At 60.3% G+C, this 24,541-nt stretch overlaps 4 protein-coding genes across 7 annotated transcripts; 2 read left to right on the top strand and 2 right to left on the bottom strand.

Annotated features, from left to right (window-relative positions):
- Positions 1–345: 345 nt before the first annotated feature.
- LOC114060788 (PHD finger protein 13-like) lies at positions 346–2,851 on the top strand (the record flags this gene model as incomplete). The annotated part of the gene is made up of 4 exons (XM_027890588.1): positions 346–516; positions 841–1,456; positions 1,780–1,818; positions 1,928–2,851. Coding segments are annotated over 4 exons (1,053 nt in total), but the record flags the coding sequence as incomplete, so codon positions are not given.
- A 313-nt stretch (positions 2,852–3,164) lies between these two features.
- On the bottom strand, positions 3,165–6,019 carry LOC114060823. 2 transcript variants are annotated; one of them, XM_027890633.1, is made up of 2 exons: positions 5,772–6,019; positions 3,165–4,841 (listed from the first exon to the last, which is right to left on the bottom strand). In XM_027890633.1, exon 2 carries the CDS (start codon positions 4,815–4,817, stop codon positions 3,687–3,689), a length of 1,131 nt encoding a protein of 376 aa, XP_027746434.1. In that variant the 5' UTR covers positions 4,818–4,841; positions 5,772–6,019; the 3' UTR covers positions 3,165–3,686. The 2 variants fall into 2 exon arrangements, with proteins under 2 accessions (XP_027746434.1, XP_027746435.1); XM_027890634.1 differs by lacking the exon at positions 5,772–6,019 and adding an exon at positions 5,257–5,304.
- Positions 6,020–9,017: 2,998 nt separating this feature from the next.
- VWA5B2 (von Willebrand factor A domain containing 5B2) lies at positions 9,018–20,748 on the top strand. Of its 2 annotated transcripts, none has more exons than XM_027890539.1 (22): positions 9,018–9,046; positions 12,391–12,546; positions 12,956–13,117; positions 13,437–13,650; positions 13,776–13,930; positions 14,336–14,467; positions 14,580–14,704; positions 14,822–14,998; positions 15,081–15,191; positions 15,307–15,509; positions 15,806–15,920; positions 15,997–16,182; positions 16,285–16,444; positions 16,521–16,810; positions 17,906–18,131; positions 18,217–18,561; positions 18,636–18,773; positions 18,850–18,969; positions 19,160–19,237; positions 19,450–19,519; positions 19,743–19,851; positions 20,094–20,748. In XM_027890539.1, the coding sequence occupies exons 2-22, from the start codon at positions 12,408–12,410 to the stop codon at positions 20,700–20,702; spliced, it is 3,864 nt and encodes a 1,287-aa protein (XP_027746340.1). In that variant the 5' UTR covers positions 9,018–9,046; positions 12,391–12,407; the 3' UTR covers positions 20,703–20,748. The 2 variants fall into 2 exon arrangements, with proteins under 2 accessions (XP_027746340.1, XP_027746341.1); XM_027890540.1 differs by lacking the exon at positions 9,018–9,046 and adding an exon at positions 11,492–11,628.
- A 365-nt stretch (positions 20,749–21,113) lies between these two features.
- ALG3 (ALG3 alpha-1,3- mannosyltransferase) lies at positions 21,114–24,442 on the bottom strand. Of its 2 annotated transcripts, none has more exons than XM_027890547.1 (9): positions 24,309–24,442; positions 23,523–23,622; positions 23,290–23,437; positions 22,965–23,125; positions 22,730–22,850; positions 22,249–22,454; positions 21,936–22,012; positions 21,605–21,749; positions 21,114–21,501 (listed from the first exon to the last, which is right to left on the bottom strand). In XM_027890547.1, exons 2-9 carry the CDS (start codon positions 23,594–23,596, stop codon positions 21,312–21,314), a joined length of 1,122 nt encoding a protein of 373 aa, XP_027746348.1. In that variant the 5' UTR covers positions 23,597–23,622; positions 24,309–24,442; the 3' UTR covers positions 21,114–21,311. The 2 variants fall into 2 exon arrangements, with proteins under 2 accessions (XP_027746348.1, XP_027746346.1); XM_027890545.1 differs by lacking the exon at positions 24,309–24,442 and adding an exon at positions 23,699–23,816.
- Positions 24,443–24,541: the final 99 nt, after the last annotated feature.

Raw genomic sequence — 24,541 nt, 5'->3', positions numbered from 1 at the left:
CCCTCCCGCCGCTCCCCCCGCGGGACCGAGCCCCGAGAGCACCGGCCTCTGCCCCGGGAGAGTCCCCCGGCCTGGAGTCACCGCCCGCGGGTGGTGGACAACCTGGCACCGGGGCCCCCAGGCTCTGAGTCAGGCTCCGCCGGCGGCTGCCGGGCTCTGGGTGTCCCGGCATGTCGTCACGGTGTCGTCGTGTGTGTCCATCCCCCCGCCCCCCTTCGCGATCTGGGTTTAAAGGGAAGGGCTGCGTCTGCCTCGGCAGATGATGTGAGGATGGGTTACAGGAAAGATGGATATTTGAGTAACCTCGATATTCTGTGCTTGTAAAACTGCCGGGCACTCCATGGCTGCTGCTGGTGCCGGCTGCGGTATCAGCTCAGGTTGGGATATCCCGGGAGTTTAATCCACTTGTGGTGTTTGTTGCAGGCACTTCAGAAACGGCGGAGAACTGTGGAGGATTTCAACCAGTTCTGCACCTTTGTTCTGGCTTATGCAGGCTACATCCCCTACCCTGAAGAGGTAAGTGGGCTTGCAGGGTGCTCCTCTACAAAGATGCTGGTTCTCCTGAATTCCATGCCATGTGGAGACCCGGCTCCTAATCGTAAAGAATCGTAGAGTGGTTTGGGTTGGAAGGGACTGTAGAGATCATCTAGTTCCAACCTCTCACCACGGGCAGGGGTCCCACCCACTAAATCATGTTGCCTAGGGACCCATCCAACCTGGCCTTGAAGTTTGGATAGACACATCTGGAGAGTAATCCTCCAGCCTCAGCCTCCCTCTCTGTACCCTCAGTGTCTGTGCTGCAGTCCCCCATGATAATCCCTGCATCTTCCCCTCTTGCAGTATGTGCCCTGGACTCACGGAGGCAGCATGAGTCCCCAGAATAGCACGGGGAGCACTCAGGACAGTGATAGCTCGACCTCATCTCACTCTTCTGACTGCCACATCCCAATGGACAATAGGAAGAGCAGGAATGCTGTGGCCAGGGGAGTTGTGGACAATGGCCTGCTTATGAGCAGCCCTGTCTTTTCCACTGGCTTCTACAACGTCCGGCCCCAGCAAATCAAACGGAAGAAACCACCAGCAAAGAAACGCATTCTGGAGCAGGAGGTGAAGAAGAGGGTGTCATTGAGTGCTTGGAAGGACTTTGGGGCAGAGCAGGATGGGGTGAAACAGCTGGCTGCGCTGGCAGGACAGCTGTCTCCTGTGAAAGAGGAGTTATTGGAGCCTTCCCCCAACTTGTCTGGGGACCCTCAGCCCACCTCCCTTCTGGAGGAGCCGATAAAGGAGGAGAAAAGCTGGATATACGGAGCACAGGGGACCGAGAAGCCAGCAGGAGAGGATCCTCATCTAAAGCAGCACGACCCCTTCTCTGGAGGGAGGAAAAGCCCCAGTTCCTGTAATACCTTGGACCAAAGCAAAGGAGAAGACACAAGCAGAGGGACCTCCCAGCTCAGTGGTGAGTGTCAGAGGGAGTGCAGAGGGTCCTGTTGTGCTGCAGCCAGTGCCAAACATTGTCCCTCCCTCAGCTGGAGCCACTCATGCTGGCCACAGGGAGGGCTTGTCAATGGCCCAAGCCTCTCCCAGCAAAGGGAGTACCTTTGGGACTGGGGTGGGGGGGACTGAAAAGCAGAGGGCAGGGAGGTGACCTGCCCCTTGGCAGCTCTATTATGCAGAGTGGGTGGTGCAGACCTGAAGTGGGTCTGAAATGGGGTGTAGGGTTGCCTTGCTCACCTGGTCTTCCTTTTTTTCCTCTTTTTTTTCCCCCTTTTGCAACTTTAGCAGTCGAATTTGAAGAAGTTCCTAGCACCAAAGCAGAAGGTGAGTGGTGGGCTGTCCCATTTAACACTAGAGGAGCTGGCTGGTCTGGCCGCAGCCAGACCTGCAGATGGTAGTGTGGTTTCTGACCAGTGTCTCTCTCCCTGACCAGATGACGATGCCTGGGATCTGATCACTTGCTTCTGCATGAAGCCCTTTGCAGGGAGGCCCATGATCGAATGTAATGAATGCGCTACCTGGATCCATCTCTCTTGTGCCAAGATCCGCAAATCCAACGTGCCTGACATTTTCATCTGCCAGCGATGCCGGGATGCCAAGCAGGAGATTCGCCGCTCGAACCGAGCTCGGACAGTGCCCCGCAAGCGCCTCGTTGACTGAAGCTCCTGCAGAGCAGGAAGGCTGGGGGCCCCTTTTTAACCTGAAGACAATCAATGCACTGGCAGGGGAGGGGCTGGGACACAGGGCCGGACTGTCCCCCTCACACTTCTGACTCTTGAAAGCTGCCACGCATGTCCTCCCTGAGGATCACATCGGCCACGGAGTTCGGTTATCCCAGAGGTGTGTGGGGGAGAGGAGGGTGGTCCAGCCACAATCCCTGTGGGTGGTGTGTTAGTGTTTGTGATCTCCTGGGGCCCCACATGCACTAGCTGTTGGATCCCACCTCCTCCTCACAGCCCCTCCAAAGAGCCCTGCCCATGTGCCTTCTGCACTTTCCCTGGGGGATGCAGACCCCACTCCTGTCCTGGTGACACTGAGCTCAGCCCCCACCTGCCAGTCCCCATGACTATAATTCTTCACTGGGTTCTTTCCTACTTGCACATCTGGTTATTGTGGGACCACAGCTGGGAGGAGGGTGTGGGACAGCCCCCTGTCACACAGCAGCCCCCAGGCTAGTCCCTGTGCCTCTCTCCTCCTGTGGAAAGCCTGGGCCCCAAAAGTGCTTTATGTTTTTATAGTTACTTTGTATTATAGTTACTTTGTATTATAGTTACTTTGTATTATAGCAAATTCTGGTCCTTGCCCTGTGGAGTGTGACTGGAGTCTTATGTATATAATAAATACTTTTGCCATAACACTGGTGGCCTTGGCATAGTTTGATGACCTTGGTTCTCATGTCCCTCCAGCACCCGAGTGCTCCCCTTCTTCCCTTCTGCTGTGGCTGGGAGGGGACCTGATGTGGGGCTCCCACTCAGCCCCACTACCCCTCCAGGGAAATTCCAAGCTGCAAAAATCACAGAGAATGACCAGTCCAGTGCATCTTTTATTTAGTAGAGTGATAACCCCCTCCCCACACTGCTGCATAGGTTCACAGGGATGGCTCCACAGAAAGGTCCTCAGGAGGTGCACGGCTTGGGGGGATAACCTTCTTCAATGGGAACCTTGATGGCTCAGGGAGGGAAGGTGTACACATGCTGTTGCTCTGACGCTCAAGGCACATCACTGTTTCGATGACTTTTGCTCTTGGGCGCTGACAAACCTTGCCTCTGTCTCCACTCTGGAGTGTGGTTACGATTTAGTCCTGACAGCAATTGAGGTGCTAATGGTTCCAGTTTTCTCCACAAAATAAGTCTATTTCAGGCTAATTCAAATTCAGACACATCACTGGCTTTCCCTGAAGATCCAGAGGTGTGCCAGCTTCCATCAGGTGTGCTGTTAGGTTAAATGGGGGATGCAGTGAGGGAGACAGGGCAAGAAGGCTCTGGGGGACAAGCACTGATCTGCCTGGGGCAGGAAGAAGGCACTGTTAGTGGGAACCTCTGCCAAGCAGGGTCCTGCTGGTACAACATTTCAGTCCTGAGGCTACGAATGGTCCAGGAACAGCAGCTAACAAGGATGTAATTTCTATGCTAGGGGTCAAAGCTGGGTTTATGCAGCCAAGCAAGCATCTAGGTGAGGTAGGTAGGGGGGGTCTACTCCTCCTTGGCCCAGACAGAGCCACCTGCCTTCTGCTCCAGGTGGGGAACCACTGCCTCCGAGTAAAACTTCTCCAGCTTGGGCTCCGTCTTCCTCCAGAACTCAGCATCAAACTGCACGGGGACTACGGCCGTCTCCTTGTTGGTGTGCACCACAAAGTCAGCCTGCTGGAAGCCGGCTGCCGCCAACTGGCACTGGACCTGGGTGAAGTAGGGATGATTCTTCTTCAGAGCGTAGGAGTCCCCGTCCATCTCCAGGCAGAAGTCCTTGTCCCTGCAGGCCTCGCGCACCGTCCTGTTTCTGTGCTTGTAGGGACACTTAACCTCCAGCAGCCCCAGGTCCTTCCCTGTAGTCTCTTCCTTGATGACTCCATCTGGGCTGGCAGCAAGCCACTTCTTGTCTGGGTGAATGAAGAGGCCACAGTCCTCCACCTTCACCGGCTTGCCCACCGCCCTCGACTTCTGCTCGTAGGCCTGCACGGCCGCCTTCTCATTGCGAATCCCCCAGGACATGGCCGGGGTCTGCACCCCAGGGCCGGGGTTTACCACAGCTTTCAGGTAGGACTGGGGCACCTCATCTGTCTTGCCATTGGCAAACTTGCTGTTGGCAATTCTGGAGGCCACGGAGGCCGTGATGCGGTTCTCCCGCCACTCGTACCACTTGGGGTTGCTCCATTGGCCCCGTGTCTCCTTCTCCACCCGTGGGATGTCCTGGCTCTCCACAGGGGGCAGGAACCGGCTCAAGGCTTTGCTCGGGTCAGTCCCAGGCTGCTTCTTCTGCGGACACGGGGCAGGTCTGGCTGGACCAGCGGCTGCTTTGACATCAGACAGCTTCCTCTGGGTTGTAGAGGAACTCCTGGGAGGTGCTCTGCTCTGGTCCCCCGCATCTCCTCGGGCCCTAAAGGATGCTGTGGGTCTTGTCTGAGCAGAATCTGCCTTTCTTCCCTGCCCCTGACTGGGGGTAGTAGCCTTGGCAGCTGGAGCACTTTGGGATCGGCTGCCTGCAGTCGTGGTCTTGGCCCGGGTGGCCGAAGCGGAAGGTGGTGGCGTGGCAGGGGCAGTTTTGGAGGCAGTTGTGGCCACCCGAGGGGATGATGTGCCAGCGGACTCCTTCCTGGGTCTTCCCATTGCTATGAGTCAGAGAGTCTTATGCTGTGGGCATGGAATAAAGTTTAATGCAAATCCCCAGAACACTCATTTCCTTTTCCTTGCCCCTCCCTGCGCCTGCCCCAGGGCGCTGTGTCCCTGCCAGAGCTGCTGTACTCACCCCCTTCTCCGGTGTACCACTGTGGAATGGCGGCTGTCCCCGCTGGGCTGCTTGTCCTCAGCCCCCTTCCCCGCATCCCAGCCCGGGCAACCCCAAGGACAGGGAGGGGGGACAGCGGGACCCCCCAGGGCCATCTCCGTGGGGACGCCGCGGTTGCCCGGGGACCGGGCGGGATCCCCGCGGGCCCATCCGCTCGGCCAGCGGGGATGCCGGACACGCGCGGGGGGCCTGCCCGGCTCCGTCCCGGGGACCCCACGCGCGCTCTGAGACGGGGGCACGAAGCTCCCCCAGCCTTCCCACCCGATGCCGCCTCTCTCACCGCTCCGCCGCCGCTCCGGAAGCGCGTCCCGCTCGCACCACGTGCTGCGGGGGCGGCCCGAGGCGTGCGGGAGGGGGGTGCGGTGCTGAGCCGAGCCCCCGGTGCCCGCTAGAGGGAAGCAGTCGCACGGCCATCGCCGCCGCGGGATCATGCCCGGACCTGCCCGCTCTGCTCCCGGCCCGACACCCCCCTGCCTTCCCCCGCATCATCCCCCACCGCCCCCGGGCTCCCCAAACAACACTTTACTCCGGGCTAGGGACAAGCCCCCACAGCCCCCACTCGTGACCAGGGGGAAACCGAGCCTGCCCCCCGTGTATCCCATCCACGCCCGTGGGGAGCAGTCCGAGCCTCTCGGGCTCCACTGCGGAGGGACAGGCTGACCTGATGGGACCCCGCCGAGCCCCGATGGTCCAAGCTGATCTGAACCTCCACGTCCCACCACGAGCAGACCCTCGGGGGAAGGATGGCAGCGAGAAGCTGGGGCAGCAATACCCACCGTCGGGCACCCGCTGCCCGGCTGTGCTGCCGTGTGAGGAGGGTCACCGCGCAGGGACCGCACAGCTCTGCTGGGAGCCCCGCGGAGGGTTCGAACGCTGTGGAGGAAGCAGAGAGGCAGGGCTTCAGCGGCACGGGGAGTTTCTCTTTCCTCAAATCCGGGGTGTCGCTTTCCTCAAATCCGGGGAGTTTCGCTTTCGGCAGCGAGCCTGGCGCCACAGAGTGATCCCCGGCGGGGTGGCTGCTGCGCGACCCTCCACGTGCCCCCCACGGAGCCGTGAGCCCCCGCTATTTCCGTCTGCGGAAAGGAAGCTCGGCAGACACCAATGCGTGTCCTGGATCTGGGTCAGAGCCAGCCCCACAGGGGCTTCCAGCCCCATCTGCCTGCGCCAGCATCCTGCGAAGACTTCAGTTTAGTTTGGGCAGGGAGAAGTGCTGGCAGCATTCCCAGCCCCTCTCCCCAAGGATCCCTGATGTCTCCACCAGCCTCTCTCTCTCTGCTGATGTGTTGTTTCTTTTTTTCCCCTTCAGCCCCTCTGTAACTCCCTGCATCTGGGCAGACCAGTATTACACAGGTTAAGCCAAGGTTCACCCGATTTTGACCAGAAGTATCACTAGCATTCCCTTCCTCCTCTGTGCTACCCATCCTCAAGATCTTTTTTAGTTCTTGATGATTAGGGAGCAGCCAAACAGGACACCCCTGTCCCTCTCCCTGCAAGCCAACACTCTCCCTTTGCAGCTCTAAGTTGGGTCTGAGAAGCTGCAGCTGTGTCGAGCACAGTCACTGCCAGCCTGACACCAGCTGGCATCTCCTTGGGTTTTGGGTTATTTCCTGAATAACTAAACCACACTAAACTCACAGTGACACCTATCAGTGACTCAGGACCTGAGAGCGTCTGTAAGAGCTCTGTGGTTCGTGCCCCTCCAGCCAGCCCTGTCTCTGGGTGATAATTCAGTTCAAGGTATAGGGTATTTGGGGATAAATACCCAGGCCCTGACTGGTCCCTTGGGCTGTGCTGTGGCTGCTGGTGAGGTCTGTGTGGGATCACTGGGCTGTGTGGGGTCACTGGGGTGTGAGGATGCTGAATGGAGCCATCGGACTAAGCTGGGCCTGTGTTTACAGGGTTTAGTACATGCCTTAGCTCAGCACTCTGCCGAAAGGCAACACCGAGCTCTCCAGATCTATTTGTGGCTGTGATGAGCTACTGTAGGGAAGCTGTGACAGTGCAGAGCAGGGACACACATGCCTGATGCCTGACACTGCTGGGAACACTGTACAGAGTGGGGTGGAGCCTGTCTATGTCTCCCTGGGGCTGCTGTGGTCACCAGTGGACTGGGGGAGATTCAGCTGTGTCCCCAGTGCTGTGCATGCTGTTGTTATTCACCTGCTGTCACACCGAGACCAACGTCTGATGCCGTGGGCTGGCCAAGCTCCACCACCCTGGCTGGTGGCACTAACCCAGCACTCGCATTTGGACACTTCTCTTTGCCTCAGCTTGGCCTAGAAATGATATCTCAGGGAAAAATCAAAGCTCGCAGGGTTTTTTGTGGGTCTGGAGCAGCTCAGCACTTGCCGTGACGATGGGAGCGGGAGTCTCGTGCACGCCGCAGGCTGTGAGGATGTGCTGTGGTGCGTGCGGGGCCTCCAGCAGCTCCCAGAGCTGGCAGCTGTCACGGGAGGGATAATACATGGGTTAGCATCCTTCTCTTCTAAATGAGAGGGAAGGGGAGCAGCTGCACACTTCAGCTCTCCTCTCTCCCTTTGCAGCACAGAGAGGGGAAGCAGCATGCCTTAGGGCATCTCGCATGGGAGAGAGAATGGCTCAGAGTGCTCTTGCAAGGACCCTAGGGAAGCATAGAGTGCCTCTTGGCCAGATAATTGTTGATTGAAGCTCAGGGTAAGGGGTCAAGAAGGGGGAGTGTGTCTCGTGCAGCAAAGGATGCCTCCCACCAAGATTTCCCTCCGTTGTTCCTGCCATCACCTGTGAAACCCGTCTCAAGAAGCTGAAGCTGTAGTGACATATGGGTCAACTTATAGGTGAGATACAAAAATACCTGCCGAGGACTAGGGACTGCTCCCCTTGTGGTGCTGCTGGAGCTTTCTGCCCCAGTTTGTGCCTGGACTGGCTCCAGGTTTGTCATGGCTGCAATGGTGGGTTCTGCAGTGCTTGAGGGTGGGGTGGGGGACTCCTCTCTGTGTGCTCTATAAAAAGAGCTGCAGCAGCACAGTCCTATCTATAGCACAGGGAGCTGCCTGGGAGAGGCAGGGCAGGGATTAGTCCCAAATCAGGTGGATTTCTCTGGTCCCGCTTGGGAACACAGGTCTGTCAGTGGTGGCTGAGGGATTCCCAGTGCATCTCAGGCTGTAAGATCTCCCTGCCGGCATACATGCCCTGACTTCACTGGGACTTCCTGACTGTCTGCAACTCCCCGGGCGGGGGGAGGTTGTCATACTTGTCACCCAAAAGCTGGGCTGTCCCTGAATTCCCCCTCTCTCTTGCTCCTCAGGGCTGAGATTTCACTGCAGTACATGGGTACAGCCCAGTAGGACCCCAGGGCGTCTGGGTTTGGGGTGGATGTGCAGCATCTGGCTGTTTTGTGGTGGTTCCAGGGTGGCTGAGACCTTTCCTAACAGAGCTGGTTGTGACACTTGTGGCCCATGGCATTTGTACTGGAGATTTCAGCTGGCTGATGGGGACTGTTTTGCCCTGTGCTTTGTTGGGGGGGGGGGGGGGGGGGCGGGAGTGGGGGCACAGGGATCGGTTACATGTCCCACTTAGCCAGACTCTGTGGTTTTGGGTGCTGCAGCATCACCTGGAGTCTCACCAGTGCCCAAGTTTTCTTGAAAGTGATATTCTGTGGGTGCAGAGCAGCCCACAGCCATTGACTCTGCTGGTTCCTGTCACTCTCTGGGGGTGTTGGCCGTCCCCGAAGACCCCCAGCATTCCCCATGAGAGCATCCCTCCTCCTCCCCCCCGGGCGGCGGTACCAGGGAGTGTGTCTCTTTAATGAGGCTGGGCTTGGAGCAGCTCAGCTGCTGGCACAGGGAGTGAGGGATGGAGCGAGGGCGGTGAAGGAGCCAGTGCCAGAGAGGGAGCCTGCAGCAGGGAGAGGCGGGGAAGGACCACTCATCCCCCGGGTACCGCAGCCATCCAGCCAGAGGGGCAGCAAAACCCATCCCCAGGGAAGAGGGCTCTGCACAGGGCAGGGACCCAGTGGGTTCTGAGCTAAGCCTGCAGCCCCTGTGTCATCCTCCTCCTTCTCCTCCTCCTCCAGGTAAGGGCCAGGGCGGGGGGGAATCTGGGACTACGGTGGCCTGGGACCCTGCCGGTGTCCTGCAATTCCTTGGTGTCCCACGGTTGCACACCCACTGCCAGTGCAGCCCCGGCTAGCACGAGGGGTGAGAGGTGGAAGATGAGGTAGCAGGGCCACGAAAGTGCTGAAATCACCATCCGGCAGGGACTGGGCAGGGCTGGCTCCAGTAACTGCTGGGAACATACTCCAGGGTATCTGCAACCAGTCCCTGGCCCACACCACAGCTGTCTCGTGGTGAAGGAGCACTGGGACCCTTCTGTGGGGCTACCCCACTGGGATGTGCCCATGTCAGGGGAAATCCATGGGACTTAGACATTTTTTGGGGTGGGGGGGTGCCTGTGTTAGGATGTGTTGAGGGCAAGTAACTACTGTTCCCTGGCATGGGGCTGGGTTTTTCCAGGGGTTTTAGTGGCTCTGGGGAGGCAAGACCACAGGTCCTGGAGGTGGTGGTCCCGGATGTGGTGTCGGAGCCAGGGCGTGTGTGCATGCTTGCATGCGTGTGTGCAGCGGACTCTGCTCTCCATTTCCACTTCCCAGCAGACAAAGCAGACAGTACCACAGGCTGGAGACTCAGGCTGGGGACAGCCCTTTGCCCCATCTGGGAATCCCTTTCCCCTTCAATCGTCTTTGGTCTCTGCAAAGTGGCGTGTGCCATGGGCGCAGGGCAGCAGCACCATCACCTCCTGCCTCTAAAACCTTCTCCATGCTCCAGGAGCTGGGATGGATCCTGCTCTTATGTCTTTGTGCCCCATGGGATGTCCCATGGAGAGGAGAGGTGAGGGAAGCAGGGGTAATGTGGGCAAGCAGGAGGGGCAGCAACACCTCCTCAACTCCAGGCATTGTTGCAGAAGCTTGGTCTCCTCTCCTTCCATCCTTCCTCTTGTACCTGCCTGTGCATCTGTCACCAGTGGAAATTTCTGCTTGTTTTACCTGTGCTGCCGCTGGCCCCTTCCCTCTCTGGGACCACCCTGAACTCTGGCACGGGTGGCTGTTGCTGCAGCAGGTGAAACTCTGACAACTCGTCAGACAGCTAAGGAAGGTCAGCTGGACTCAGGCGCCTGCCTCCGTGCAGCAGCCTCACTGGAAAACTCAGCCTGCCCATTGGCAAGAAGAGAAACCCTGAGTTATTCTTACCTAAGGAAGAGTTACCTCTTTGCCTTCAAAGATGACACTTAGCTGCCATCACAGAGAGCTGCCCACTGCCTCCTGTGGCCCCTCTGTACTGGGAATGCTGCTGGTTAAACCAGCTCGTGTGGGAAGTAGGTGGGAAGGGAGGAAGAAGAAGAGGCTGTGAAGGCACTAGAAATCATGCTGGGGAAGGGAAGAGGGCTGGGGACCTGTTGGTGATGCCACGCTGGCACCTGAGGACAATTTGTGGCCCCGGGGAAAGAGGACGAAGAGATTGGGGTGAGGACCATCGGGTCTGGTTTTATTCATTAGCACAGGGCTTAGAGCAGCCAGCACAAAGCGTGGCAGGGCCAGATGGGCCCTGTTTACTCTGTGAGGGTAAATGTAAAGAGAAGTGATAAAAAGCAGCCAGGACACCTTCTCCAGTAAGTCCCTGGTAAACAAGCTGGCAGTGACCTGGCTGATGGGTGGCACAGCAAATAGCGGGCAGGTTGCTGAGCATCTAACTGGGTGCCTTGGGAACAAATGGAAGAGCTTTGGGGTGAAATATGTCTTTAATGGCTCAATGTGGCTGGCTCAGGGGAGTCCTGGTCTCCAGAGCCCGTTTGGGTGCTGAGGTCAGGGCAGGAACAAGCTGATGATGTTCCCAGTTGTGGCACAGCCAGCGTGGGGGAACAGCAGGCTGTGCAGGGACCCTGTGCAACCTTGTGTTCTGGGAGAGCACTTTGTGGGGGGCTCAGTAGTGCGTGCAGCATCCTGCACACAGGTTGAAGGATTGGCGATTGTGGGGAGTGGGTGGGTGGCCAGGACCTGCCAGCATAACCCTGCAGTGCCTGTTGAGCAGGTAAATGTCTCTCCTCCAGCATAATGGACTGATTTTTCTGGGATGCAGCCATGTTGCTAATGCACTTCTGCCACTTCTGTGAGTCTCCCTGCCTTGTGCTGCCTGTGGGCTTGGTCCTGGTGCTGCCTCCAAGGATGTATCCCTGCTCCACTTTCAAGGGTGCTCTGTGAGAGGCACTCTGTGACCGCGTGCCGAGGGCACCACAAGCCTCCCATTACCAATCCTCTTATGAGCTGTAGCAGGGTGAAGGCCGCTGGAGTGGGGGCACCAGATGGCTTACTCATACCTGGCCTTGTCCTTGCCCCAGGCATGTTGCACATTGGAGCACCAGCACATGGTGTTGGTGGGGAACCTTGCTGCTCTTGGGTCACAGGTGCTTGGGGCAGGCAGGGGATACAGAGCAGAGGTCAGACCCATGTCTGGAACAGACTCTGTGCACACCATCCACACATCCACACAGCCAGCGTTAAGGCTGACACAAATATTTTACACAAATATTTGATTGCACAGGGTGGGCTGATATTAGAGAGTTGCGTTGGCTCCAGACAATTACTTGGGATGCTGCTCCTGGGTATTTTCCCCAAGGGGAAGAAAGGTGTGGACTGGGTTGTGCCCTAGCTGGAAGGCATCCCCAGTTGCCTCTCTTCTTCCCAAAAGGTGGGACACCAGACACATCCATTTCTGGTCAAAGCATTACTCTCCCAGAGGCGAGGATCGTCCACTTGCCGGGCTCCACCCTGCAGTGCCTTCCCCACTGTGCTGTTCTTCAGTGCAGCGCTGACCTTGTTGTTAATTATTAAACCCCCAGCAAACACTGCTCGTGTCTTTGTCCTAGTTACATTATGGGCTTCTCGCCCTTCTGTTTCTGGTTGGGGTTTTTCTGTTGGCTTTTTTTTTTTTTAACAAATTGCCCTGGTAACCTCTGGGGGTGAATGGAGATGGGAGCAGCAGACGTTCCTCTCCCAGCCACTGCAAGAGATGGCCTGGGGAGGCTCTGGAGCTGCTCTGGTATGGTTGAGAGATGGGCTGGGTGTGGCTGGCCATTACCCAGGAGTCCCTGCTTGTCTGCCAGGGCTTGGGGCTTGCATGTAACCACTGCCCACAAGAGTTTTGTTGCCCTCTCTGTGGGCTCCTGTGGCTCTAGTCTGAGCAGAGACCTGGGACCAGGTGTGTGTGTTTAGTGGATGCTGAAGAGCAGCATCTTGGGATGGGGGAGGGCTGGAGATCTGCTCCCCCCTGCAGACTGGGCAGATGGAAATGGCTTGCATGCAGAAGCCCCTTGCAGCAGACCCTGTCCCTCAGCACCCAGTCCCTGCCTCCCCTCTGCTCACAGCTGCACGCTGACAGACCATGCCAGGCCTCTATGCCCTCTCCTCCTGGGAGGCTCTACCCCTGAAGAGCTCCACGGTGAAGGCTTGTGCCAACGGATACTCCTTGAGCATCACTGCTCACCTCAAGTACACCAACCCCCACGAGGAGCCTGTGGAAGGTAAGAGGGGGCTATCAGGGCTGGCAGAGACCCAGGCTGCCTGCACGGCCTTCTAAAAGCCCCTGTGCTGAAGAGCATCTTGTCTCCAGCCCACCTGTGTCCCAACCCTCAAATCTTGCTCAGTTTGGGGAGCAAAGGTGGAGGCCAGCAGAGATGGGGGCACTGCCACTCACTGCAGACAGGAGGAGAGTGAGACTGAGTAAAAACATTCCCATCACCGAGAAAGAGGAGGATTTCATCCTCCCTCTGGGTTAGTGAGGCTCTGGGTCCTTCCTGCATGGTGCCTTGTTCTCATGCATCTAAATCACCTCGCGAGTCACAGAGGTTCTCAGCAGGGCTGCCACGGGCTATTGAGTGCCACGGATTCGGCCATGCTGGGATCTGCCTCGGGGCTCTCTCCTGCCTGCAGGCATCTTCATCTACCCCCTGGAGGAGTCGGAGGTGGTGGCTGGCTTCGAGGCAGCAGTGGGCAGCCGGCGGGTGACATTCCAGGTCCAGAACCGGCACCGGGCACAGGACTGCTGCCTCCAGTGCAGCCCCAGCCCCGGCCGGCCGTGCCGCTGTGCCAGTGGTGAGTGCTGTGGTTTGGGTGGTGCTGTTGACTGTTCCTGGCCGGGAGGCTCAGAATGGGCAGGGGTGAAGTGTGGGGGGATATAAGGGGCTGAGAGACCCTGCCAGGCCACCCCAGCATCTTCTGGGGGATGTCTGGGGCTGGAAATCTCAGCACTTCCTTTCCCCTTCCTCCACCTCTCCTAGAGCTCTGCCCATCTTTTGCACGGCCCACATGCCTGTTCTCTGCTGCCATCTTTGAGAGCAGTCAGGGCCATTAATGCCCTCCTCCACAACCCCATACACCTTGCTGACCCCGCTCCCATCCCTCCCCTGCCCAGGCCACATTGTCCTGGATGAAGATGCAGAGCGCTCCACCTTCGTCATCGTCACGGGCACGCTGTGCCCGTCGGAGAGCCTGGCTGTCACCCTGAGCACGGCGCAGGAGCTGCCTACGCTGCCAGACGGGGCCCTGCGCCTCCTCCTGCCCCCTGTGCTCACGCCCCGCGTCCCCTCTGACCCCGAGAGCGAGCCGGCAAGCTTGTGTGACGACAGGTTGGCCCTATGGTGATTTTCATGGCTTCCTCAGTCTCCACCATCCTGGGAGGAGGGGGGTGGGATGCAAATGCTGGGCAAGGGGGGAGAGAGGGCAGGAGCCATCACCCGCTCTCCCCTTGCAGCCCCACCAGCTGTTTCGGGGGGCCAGGTGCTCGGAGCCAGACACCCACCATGGCACCTGTGGAGAGCATGGATGTCTTTCGGGGACGACCCTGCAACCCTTTTCCTTATGAGTTTGCCTTTGAGCTGCTGGTGAAGGGCCCCTGCTTGCTGGCAGGTAGCGAGGGCGGCTTGGGTGGTATCAGTTGATGGTGGTGTCGTGTCCCCTGGTTCCTCCATATTTCTAGGAGGATGTGAGCCCCTGTCCCTGGGCACCCTCTTGCACTCCCTACAGGGGAAGAAGCCCTTTCCCCATCCCACCCTTGGGGCAGGGACCCCTCAAAGTCACCCTGCCTGTGTGTTTGAGAAGCTTTAGGTCAACAGCCTCCTGTGACCCAAGGAGACATGATGGATAGGGGAGAGGATGGGTGAGGAGGTGATGATGGGGATGTGCTCCTGGCTGCTGGCCCAGTTAATCCCATTAGATCTGGCAGGGAGTAGGCATTGCTGTGGAGTGTGGCGGGTGAGGGGGTTGAGGGGGGGGTATGTGAGGGGCTGCCCTGCTGCACTGCTCTCTCCGCAGGGCTGGAGAGCCCATCCCATGCCCTGAGAGCTGATGCGGACCCCTGGGCCAGTTCTGCCACCACCACCTGCGTCACCCTGGCTGAGCCCCACCGCTACGACAGTGACCTGGAGATCATCCTCTACCCTTGTGGTGAGAGGGGACAGTGCTCTTGGCGGGTTTGGGGCCTCACCCCAAAACCATCCTGAGTATTGCTCAGCCCCTTGTGGCACAGGCTGGCTCCAAACTCTCCTGTGCCCCTCAGAGCCCCACCAACCCCACCTGGTGATTGAAGATGGCACCATGACGTACCCCGAGTACGAGGCACACATCCGGAGCCGCCGGGATTATGTGCGGATTGCCAGGAAGGACAGCAGTGGCGAGAGACAGGTGACAATGCTGGCCCACCAGGGAGGAGGAAGGGGGAGAGGTGCTGGCACATGGGTGAGGAAGACCCTGACATGGTCCAGGTGGTGTGAGAAAGCTCCTGACCTGCCTGGCTTGCAGGTGGCTTTTGTGCAGAGGCGTTTCCACAAAGACATCTTCCCCAACCCCGTGCTGATGCTGAACTTCTGCCCAGCAGTGGAGGGCATCCCTGGGGACCTGCAGAGTGTCACCCGTGAGATCCTCTTCCTCATCGACCACAGCAGCTCCACAAGCAGCCCAGACCTTGAAAAGGTCAAGGTGAGGCACAGCGACGGGTCCAGGGATGCTCCCTGGGTGGCTGATCCTTAGCAACACTCCCTGGTCCCCAATGTCACCCCAGGAGGCTTTGCTGGTGGCCCTGAAGAGCCTCCCATCAGGGACGCTGCTCAACATTGCCAGCTTTGGCGCTGATGTCAAGCCGCTCTTCCCGTCCAGTCGCCTCTGCAGCAACGTGAGTGCTGCAGGGAAAGCCCCCCACCAGCCCCCCTCTGTCCCTGTCCCAGCTCCCTGGGGCTGGGGCTGTTGAGCTGTGGGGCTGCTGCGAGGCTGGCTCTCCGTGCTGACAGGAGACCCTGCGCCGTGCCTGTGAGCACCTCGGTGGGCTGCGGGCAGACCCTGGCAACACCAACCTGCTGGCAGCCCTGGGCTGGGCATTGGCACAGCCCCTCCACCATGGATACCCCCGCCAGCTCTTCCTCTTCACTGGCACAGCTGTGGGCAATACAGGCAAGATCCTCCGGCTGGTGCGCAGGCAGGCCAGCACTGTCAGGTACGGCACCGGCACTGCGGCAGGTCACGGTGTTCTCCATATTCCCTGTGCTGTTCCCACCTATTTCACCTTGTGCAGCCCAAAGTCTCACCTCCACCAGCCCCGAGGCTGCCCTTCACCCATCACATCCCTCAACCCACTGTCTCAGCTCTCCCTGGGGTGGCAGAGCCCAGCCTGCAGCCAGGGCGGCACTCCAGCTACCAGACATTCCAGCCCTGCTGCTGAGCTCACCACTGGGCTTGCCAGACCCTGGCACCAGCCCGGCCATGGCTTTCCATTACCCATCTCTCTTGCAGGTGCTTCAGCTTTGGCATGGGCCCGCGGGCTTGCCGGCGGCTGCTGAAGGGCATGGCCAGGGTGAGCCGGGGCCGTGCTGAGTTCCTGAGCCCGGCCGAGAGGCTGCAGCCCAAGGTAATACCCAGGCAGGGGCAACTGGGGGCTCTGGGGGCACTGCCATGTCTGACACTGTGTCCTCTCCCCACTCCAGCTGATCAAGTCCCTGAAGAAGGCGATCGAGCCGGCTGTCAGTGACATCACCATTGACTGGTACGTCCCCGACACCATGGAGGCTCTGCTCTCCCCCACCGAGCTCCCGGCCCTCTACCCCGGCGACTGCCTCATCAGCTACTGCGTCCTCTACAGCATCGCCCGCTTTGGCAACAGGCACCCCCCGGTACGACTGGCACCACCCTGGCACGTGGAGCATGGCACGCTCCCGGTGCTGCTGGCTTCTACCCAGACCAGGGGGCTGATGGTGGTGTCCTCTTTCCCTTAGGGCCGGGAAGGGGCTCGCCGGGGCTCCCGGGGCTCAGCCTTTCCCTCCCAGGAGGAGGTGCCCAGTCCTGGGGAGAGCCACCAGCCACGCCGGAGCAACCCAGGATCTGGGGATGCCTCCCTAGAGCTTTTCGCTGGGAGTACGGAGGTGTCAGAGCGGAGTGAGTGGGGCCCAGGGTCAGGGTGGGGAGCAGGTATAGGAGCTATGGGCTGACAGGTTCTCTGTTCATTGGGCAGGTATGGATCCCATATCAGGGGGAGACATCTGGAAGCGGATTTACCAGCCCTCCTACATCCAGGAGCAGTATGTCTTGACACACTGTTCTGTCAGCACTGACCAGAGCCGGGGGCTGCTCTCCCGCAGCTCCACCAGCAGCGAGTCCACTGGCTCTCGGGATGTAGCCCCTGAGGGAGGCTCCTTGGCCCCTGGTGCCGATGTCACCTCCCAGCAGGGCCAGAAGAGTCTGTCCCTCTGTGAATCCTCCACCAAATCTGCCCCACTGCCCTCCGCCCCAGCTGGCACCAAGGTAAGGATGCCAGTGGAGTGCAGGGGCTTGGGGTTGTTCCTGACTTAGCTGGAGTCTTGCTGCTCTGCTCTGCCCAGGCATATGGCTGCTGGGCTGGGAACTGGAGTGCTGTAGTCCTGATTTTAAGCAAAGATCAGCCATGGGTGCCATGAGGAGGTTCTTCGGGTGGTTTTCACTGCTGGAGTGGGACAGCTGGGGACCAAGCCGCTGGTCCCCCAGTGTCCCTGGCCAGCTGTCAGCTGGGTGTCTAACAGACCACTGAGCCTGCTCAGTACCTCCTTGATGCTGCAGAAACCAAGTGAAAATAGCTGGGCCGGCATCAGGTAACAAATCTGAGAGGAGGGGCCGTCTGGCTGAGCTCCTGCCTGGCTCCTTCAGCTCTCAGCAAATGCTGCCAGATGCTTCATTAGCGATGGGCCACATCCCTGCTGCTTCATACCTGGGCTTAAAACCCAGCTGGGTCACTGGGATGGGGAGAGGCAGCTGCCCTGGTGATGACGGCCCCGAGGCCGGATGAGGCCAGCTGTCCCCCAGCCCCAGGACATGCTCCTTCCCGTGGCACGGGTTAGGTAACCTGCTCTCATCGCACAGCAGCACAGCTGGTGACCTTTGCTGTCGAAATGTCAAGCGTAAGTGATTTCTTTGCAGTGTAAATGATCCTCCCAGGCTCCCTGCTGCCTGGGTGAGAGGTGGCTTGGGTGCCGCTGCCCTGACGTGGCTTTTAGGGGAAGGATCTCAGTGTGGGGACATCACTCTGCTCTGGGCACTGCATCCCACTGTAGCATCATCCAGCCTGAACATCCTGGCTAAGCCCGCTTCCTGCACACACACAGATCCCTGGCAACTCCAGCATCAGCCTGAGTCAGTCCCCAGGGATGTTTGCAAACTCCTGTCTGGGTGCTTCCCACGTGTATGGAGCCAGGCGAGCATCCTGGGAGGCTGCTGGTGCCAGCCTGCAGAGTGGTGGGGTTGGCAACAGCCAGTGGTTCCAGCCAGCGACCAGAGGGGTGCAGATGCCACATCGTGGCTCGGTGCAATCTGGGCTCTGTGCCAACACCTTTGCCGGGCTTGACAGCAACCTTGTCCCCACCACAGGTGACGGTGGCCCTGAGCTCAGAGGAGCTGGCACGACAGAAGAAGGTGCTGGCACGTGCTGCCCTGGCTGGACGCAGCTTTTCCACACCACACGGAGAGCTGGACACCCACCGGCTGTGCCGGGCCCTGGAGAAGGTGTCGCAGAAGAGGAACCAGTCCCTGGAGGGGCAGCTGGATGAGCTTGGACCCCAAGCACGGCAAATGCAGCCCAACACAGTGGAGTCAAGTGTGTGCTGCCTCTGGGGACAAGGGCAGTGGGGAGAGAGTCGGGTGCCCCTGCCTTGCTGATCCCAAACCTTGCCATTGCCCAGATAACCTCCTCTCGCCCACACCCCTGGACTGGGACATGCTGCTGGAGCCCTCCTACCTCTTCAGCACCTCACCAGCACCTGAGCCGAGGCAGCCCAGCCTGGGTGATGCCAGCCTGCCCCTGCGCTGCCAGGTGGTGATCCATGCACTGCGAGCTGGCAAGCCTGTGTCCTGGGAAGTGACAGCCTCACTGGAGTCACTGCTGCAGCCCCAAGAGGGGTTGGGCAGGGAGGACCCACCGCGCAGGGGGGCCAAGGCCTGGGACAAGCCACTGCACCGCTTGGCAGCACGCTCCATCATCCGGGACAATGAGAGCGCGGCACAGCGGGAAGCTGAGCTGGAGCAGGGTGGGTGCCAGTGCGTATCCCCCCTCAGGGCGGCCCTGGCATTTCCCTCTCCCTAAACACCTTGCTCTCGCCAGGTTTTGCCCGCCGCTTTCGCCTGAAAGCCGTGCAAACCAGCAAAGCCTGCAATGTGCCTTCCCTCTACACCCGCCTGGTGCCTGTGGATGGTGCCACACAGGCAGCCCTGCCTGCAGCCCCCGAGGTGTGGAGCACAGGTATGGACAAGGGTCTGGTAGGATGGGGAGGGGGCAGTGAGGGGACAGAGGGCTGAGGTGGCATCATCCCTTGCAGTTGGCTCAGCCAGCCGGACACGAGCTGCTGCTGCAGGGAACTGGCACCACCGCAGCTCCTCAGCCGGGCAGGGCCAGCAGCAGCATACAGAAGAGCAGGATGAGGCCCCTGGCACTGCAGGTACCAACTCAGGCCTTTATTCAGCTTATGCCTCCGAGGGACCAGCACAGTGGTCCCTGGGGAGCCTCAGCTGGTGGTTGCATGGGGCTGGTCCTGCCTGGAGTGTTGTGGATGCCTGGAAAGAGGCAGCAGCTGTCAGTGATGAGGCTTCCTGGAGACCAGGGCCCCTCAGGACTTTGCTCTTTTGCAGAGCAAGACGAGACCCCCAGGACTCCAGCCAGCATCTCCTCCCCCACCTACGGCTGGGAAAAGCAGAACTGCTCAAACGGTGTGTCCAGGCTGGCGGGGACCAAGGGCTGCATGAGGGGGGGACACAGGGGGCACTCTGACACCCTGCTGCTGGCAGCTGAGAGCTGGAGCATCCACTGTGCCCTCCCTGCCCTGGGCACACAGGCTGAGCCGCCATCCCAGGTGGCGGGGAGTGGGACGCACCTCTGTGTGCATCATGTTCCCGCTGTGCTCAGCTCTTCCCCCTTGCAGGGCCTCCATCCAGCCCCTCCACCACCTCCATGGGCTCCCAGAAATCCACAGAGAGCATCGCTGGCTCCAGGTGACACTATGGGATGGGAGGATGCAAGGGACCAAAAAATGGCATGTTGTGGGGAGAGGGGAACAATGCCACTTTTTGGGTGCTGCTGGTCAAATGTCCTCTGCCAGCTCCTGCAGCATAAGTGGGGGATTTGGGGCTCCAGCCCCTTCCCTGCAGCAGGCTGGGGTCCAGCTGCCCTTTGGGAACTTCCCCCCACCCTGTTACCTTGCCTGTTGCCCCACAGGTTTAGCCTGAGCAGGCGCAGGGGTCCCAGCCTGGCGCTGCGCCCACAGTGCCTCAGCCCAGAAAGCGAGCGCTCCAGCAACCATGCGATCCATGACTACCTCCCACTGGTAAGGACCCCATCCCAGTCCCTATCCCCATCCCACCAGGGGGACCTTCCCTGCTGGGTGCCAGCCAAGCTGCCCAGGTCATGCCCAGCAGCACCAACAGCAGAAGATGCAATCCTGGTAGGTGCCTGCTCAGCCCTGCTGCATCCTTGAATGTCTCTGAGGATCTTGGCTGGCGTTTTAGGGGCCACTAGATCGTCCCTGTGCCCCAGGGACACTCCTGCAGCCATGCCTCCCCTTTGCAGGTGCAGCTGCAACAAGCCATGGGGCCGTTCCAGCTCACCGAGAGCTTCTCCGAAGTGGTGCAGATCCCTCTGGACCGCCTGCGCCGGGCCTCCCCCTACGCCTCCCACCGTGCCAGCCTCAGCCCTGTGTCCCCAGGGGCCAGGAGCAGCCCCAGGGCAGGGTCCGTTGGCGAGGAGGGCGAGGAGCCCACCACAGACCCGCAGCCCAGCTCGCCCCCATCCCGGAGCACTTGCTCCGAGGTGCCCAGCGCAGCCGTATGGGCGCAGGCGGACAGCGGGCACGGCTCTGAGTCCGACACCTGCCCCCACTCAGCTGCCCCCTCCGAGGCTGGTGTGAGCTGTCAGGACATGGCACCGGAGGACCTGGAGAGTGCCAGCTGGGCCACAGCGGTGGCCTTGGCGTGGCTGGAACATCGCTGTGCTGGATTCTTTGAGGAGTGGGAGCTGGTGGCGGCCAAGGCAGATGCGTGGCTGCAGGCGCAGCAGCTGCCCGAGGGGGTGGACGTGGGCTGCCTCAAAGGGGCAGCCAGGCACTTGTTCCTGCTGCTGCGTCACTGGGATGAGAACATCAAGCTGAACATGCTGTGCTACAACCCCAACAACGTCTGACAGCCACCCGCGGGGCCAATAAAAACACCTGGCTCCGAGCCATCTGTACTGGCGTCTCTCTTATGGGCAGCAAGCCGTCAGCTCCATTCAGGCCACACCAGGGCTCACTAGAATCCTGGGAGGGGATCACTGCCTTCCCAGTCATCTACCGTGGAAGGGAGTAGATGGGGAAACAGGAAAAGTTGTCCTGGAGGGATCCCTGGGCTCCATCAAGGCAATTCAAACCTTGAGGCAAAGCTGTTTTGCAGATCCTCTGTTTTAACCCCATCCCAGAGGCTGCTCGCCTGCCTTGGGCACCCCTCTCCCTGGGCTAGGAAGGGAGTGCCTGTGGCACCAGCAGCTGTTCTGCCTTCCCCCAGGTGCGTCAGGTCCAAGGACAGCTGTTCTGACACCATCACAGCACAAGGACGTTGGGGAAGGGCACATAAAAGCCCCCTTTATTGCGGAAGTCCTGCCTTTTGGGGGTCCCCACACCACCCCCCTTTGCACAGTTCCAGGGCTTATGGCTCTCCTGGGATGGCTGTGGGCAGCCTGAGAGCCAGGTGGGGAAAGAGCAGGCAGAAGTGGCAGTCCCAGAGGCCACTTCCCACCGTCTGGCCTTCCACACTCTCACTGGGCTTTCTTGGACGTGGCTGTGCGTTTCCTGCTCGGTGTGGGGGTGTGTGACACCGGCGTGGGGGCCGTTCCGTACCAGAGCTGGAGCAGGATGAGTCCATGGCAGATGTGGAGGGAGAGGGAGCTGCAGACTGTGGAGGGGTAGGTGTTCCAGCAGAGTTCGATCACACCAAGGAGCAGCACCCTGCAGGGGATAAAGCTGGGGGTCTGCATGGGAGACACACACGAGCCCCCCTTGCTCCCAGACCCCCAGCAGCCGGGTGCTTCCCCTCCCTGGCAGCACATACTTGGGCATGTGGGCGAGCTTGCTGGTTGAGGTGCACCAGAGTAAGTAGGGCAGTGTGTGGAAATACCAGACGTAAAACTGGTAGTGCAGGGAGCGGCTGCAACAGACACCCAGGAAGTTGGAGGAGAAGAGGATGAAGACAATCTGTGCACTGGCATTAAGGGGGCAAACATCAGAGGCTGGAGGTGTGATCCCACAACAGCTGCCCAGCTATCCAGCACAGCTCCTTCCCCCAGGACAGGCTGATCCTGGCATCACTGCAGGACCTGGAGCTTGACCGAGGTCCTCCCTGCATTCTCCCTGCCCTTGCTGCCCACCCTGCCAAAGGATATCGTTGACCGTCAAGGAAGGGGATGGGGGTTTCCTTTTGGCAGGATCCTTCAGCAAAGTCAGGATGCTGTCTTTGGAACTGAGGGAGAAGCACAAACATCAGTCTCAGCTGCTGAAAGTCTCTTCCACCTCAACCCTCCCCTGCGAGCCACGATGTTTGGGCAGCATGCTCCCCAAAACAAAACAGTAACACCCACCCACTCCCACCCACAACTCCAGGAGTGGAGCACTAGGGGGGAAGGCGAGTCACGGATCTGTATCCTGTGCTATGGGGACTGGCAGAGACCAGCACCCAAGGGGAACCCCAGGTCTCACCTGTGCCACCGGTGCAGTGCGAAGAGCCCCAGGCCAGCCAGGTGAGCCAGGAGCAGCGCAGCATGGAAAGCCCGATTCTGGAAAACCTCTTCTGGGAGGAAGCGCCAGTTCACCGTCCATTTGAACTGGAACTGGCGGCCCAGGTCGAAGGAGCGAGTCAGGTACCCTATAGGGTTTACCAGGAGGAAGGGCAGCCCTAGAACCACCTGCCAGGGAGATACCAGCACCATAGCAGCAGCCGTACGCCACCTCTGTCACCCTGTCTCCTCCTCAATGCTATGAGGGGCGACAGGGACACTCATCCAAAGATGAAAGCCCCGTGAATTAGATTATTTATCAACCTCCAGCCTGTTGCATGGGGGCAGCACAGCTGCTGGTGCCACTGTACCCACCCATGGCTCTCCAGCCTGGCAGGACGCTGTGACAGAGCCAGGCAGCCCACCATTCCTTGCTCCTGCAGCCACTGCAAGCAGGGACCCACCTGGAGCAGGGCACAGATGCAGAGCTTGGGTATACAGCCCAGGAGACCGAAGCGGCGCAGGAGGAGGAAGAGGAGTCCAGGTGCGAAGAGCAGAATGTTCATCTTCACGGACACAGCCAGGCTGAGTGGGAAGCTGCATTACCACTTTGGACCCCACAAAGGAGCCTGGGCAGCCCCTGAGCCCAGCACAGCCTCCTCCCCAGGCCCCAGCTGGCTCAGGTCCCCAGCCCCTTACCTGAAGAGGAGGCAACCCCAGGACCAGCGCTCCTCCAGGAAGAGGTTGATGGCGAGGAAGAGGATGGCCATGGCCACGGGATCGTTGAAGAGCCGCAGCACAAAGATGGAGTGGATGCGGTATGAGGCACAGCACATGAAGAAGAAAACGTATGGGGGGACCTGGCAGGAGGCAGAGACACACAAGGGTCAGCAGCCTGTCACTGAGCCCCTGCTGCCTGTGATCCCCTCCAAACCTGAGATCCCTGCCCGTGTTGCTGGAGTGAGGACTCAGCAGTGCAGGGCAGGCCCTGAGATGGCCAGCACGGGCCCTGGCCCCAGGGTACCTTGTTGGTTCGGCAGTAGATGCGGAAGACAAGGAGGAGGTTGAGCAGGTAGAGGGCAGCGAAGAGATACTGCGCCAGGCGGATGTCGGAGCCGCGGCCAGTGGCATGGTAAAGCCCGAGGAAGATGTAAACGAAGCCGGCGGGGTAACTGTGGGAAGATGGGAGTGAGGGGCCGGGCCCTGCGGCCCCTCTGGGAGCCACCAGTCCCAGGGAGCTGGGTGTTCGTCACTCACACCAGCGGCCCCGTGTCACCCTTCAGCTGGGTGTAGTCCAGGGTCCCGTTGGCGAAACCCTCCACCTCCTGCATGTAGGCCTTCCAGTCGATCTCAGTGTCTGTGGAGACGGAGAGGGGGTCAGGTGGGGCAAGGGAGGCCGGGGAGCACTGCGGGGCATGTAGGGGCTTATCCACCTCCAGACCCACCAACCTGGCCCTGTGCCTCCCTGCCATACTGCCAGCCCTGGCTCTGCTCCCCTGGCCCCAGCCCCATCCAGGGGGATGACCCCTGTGTGTGTTGCTGGACCCCCAGCCCAACCCTGCATCCCCCCGCCATCCTACCCAGAGCCCCCCAGCCCACCCCTGAGTGCGTTGCTGGGCTCATCCAGGACCCCCATCCCAACCCTGTGTCCCTCTCTGACCCCTCCAGGACCCCCAGCCCACCCCTGCATCCCTCCCATCCCTTCCAAAACCCCTGGCCCAATCCAAGGCCCCCTTCTCACCCCTTTGGCCACCCCATCCCCGTCCAGGACCCCCAGTCCACCTCTGCACGCCCCCCCCTCCCACCCAGGACCCCCAACACGCCCCCCTGCCAGGAGGATGCTTGTCCCCCGCCGGGGCCGGAGCGGCCCTGTCCCCCAACCCGCGGGATCCCCGCCTCAGGGCCAGCCCCTCCTCGCCGCCCCCCCGGGGCCGAGCTGTCACTGTCACTGTCACTGCCCCCGCACCGCCCCGCACTGTCCCGGACCGGACCCCTCGCCCCCCGCGGGGCCAGCGCCGCGCCGGCCCGGGCCGCGGCACTCACACGGCACCCTGCGGATGACCCAGAGGTTGACGCCGCCCTCGGCCAGGCACAGGCAGGCGGCCACCAGCGGAGTGTAGCGGGGCTCCAGCAGCGCCGCCCGCCGCTCCTGCCATGCCCGCCGCAGCGCCGCCGCCCCCCGCCCCGCCGCCATTGCCGCCCCGCGTTTCCGCCCGGAGCGCTGAGCGCGGCGCACTCGGCGCGGGCCGGAAGCCGCACGTGGCTCCCGGTGCTCC

Source organism: Empidonax traillii, unplaced genomic scaffold (genome assembly GCF_003031625.1).
Source record: "Empidonax traillii isolate 1590-97213 ecotype Southwest subspecies unplaced genomic scaffold, ASM303162v1 scaffold292:size1342341, whole genome shotgun sequence".
NCBI lineage: Eukaryota > Metazoa > Chordata > Aves > Passeriformes > Tyrannidae > Empidonax > Empidonax traillii.
This window is presented reverse-complemented; position numbering and strand designations above follow the sequence as displayed.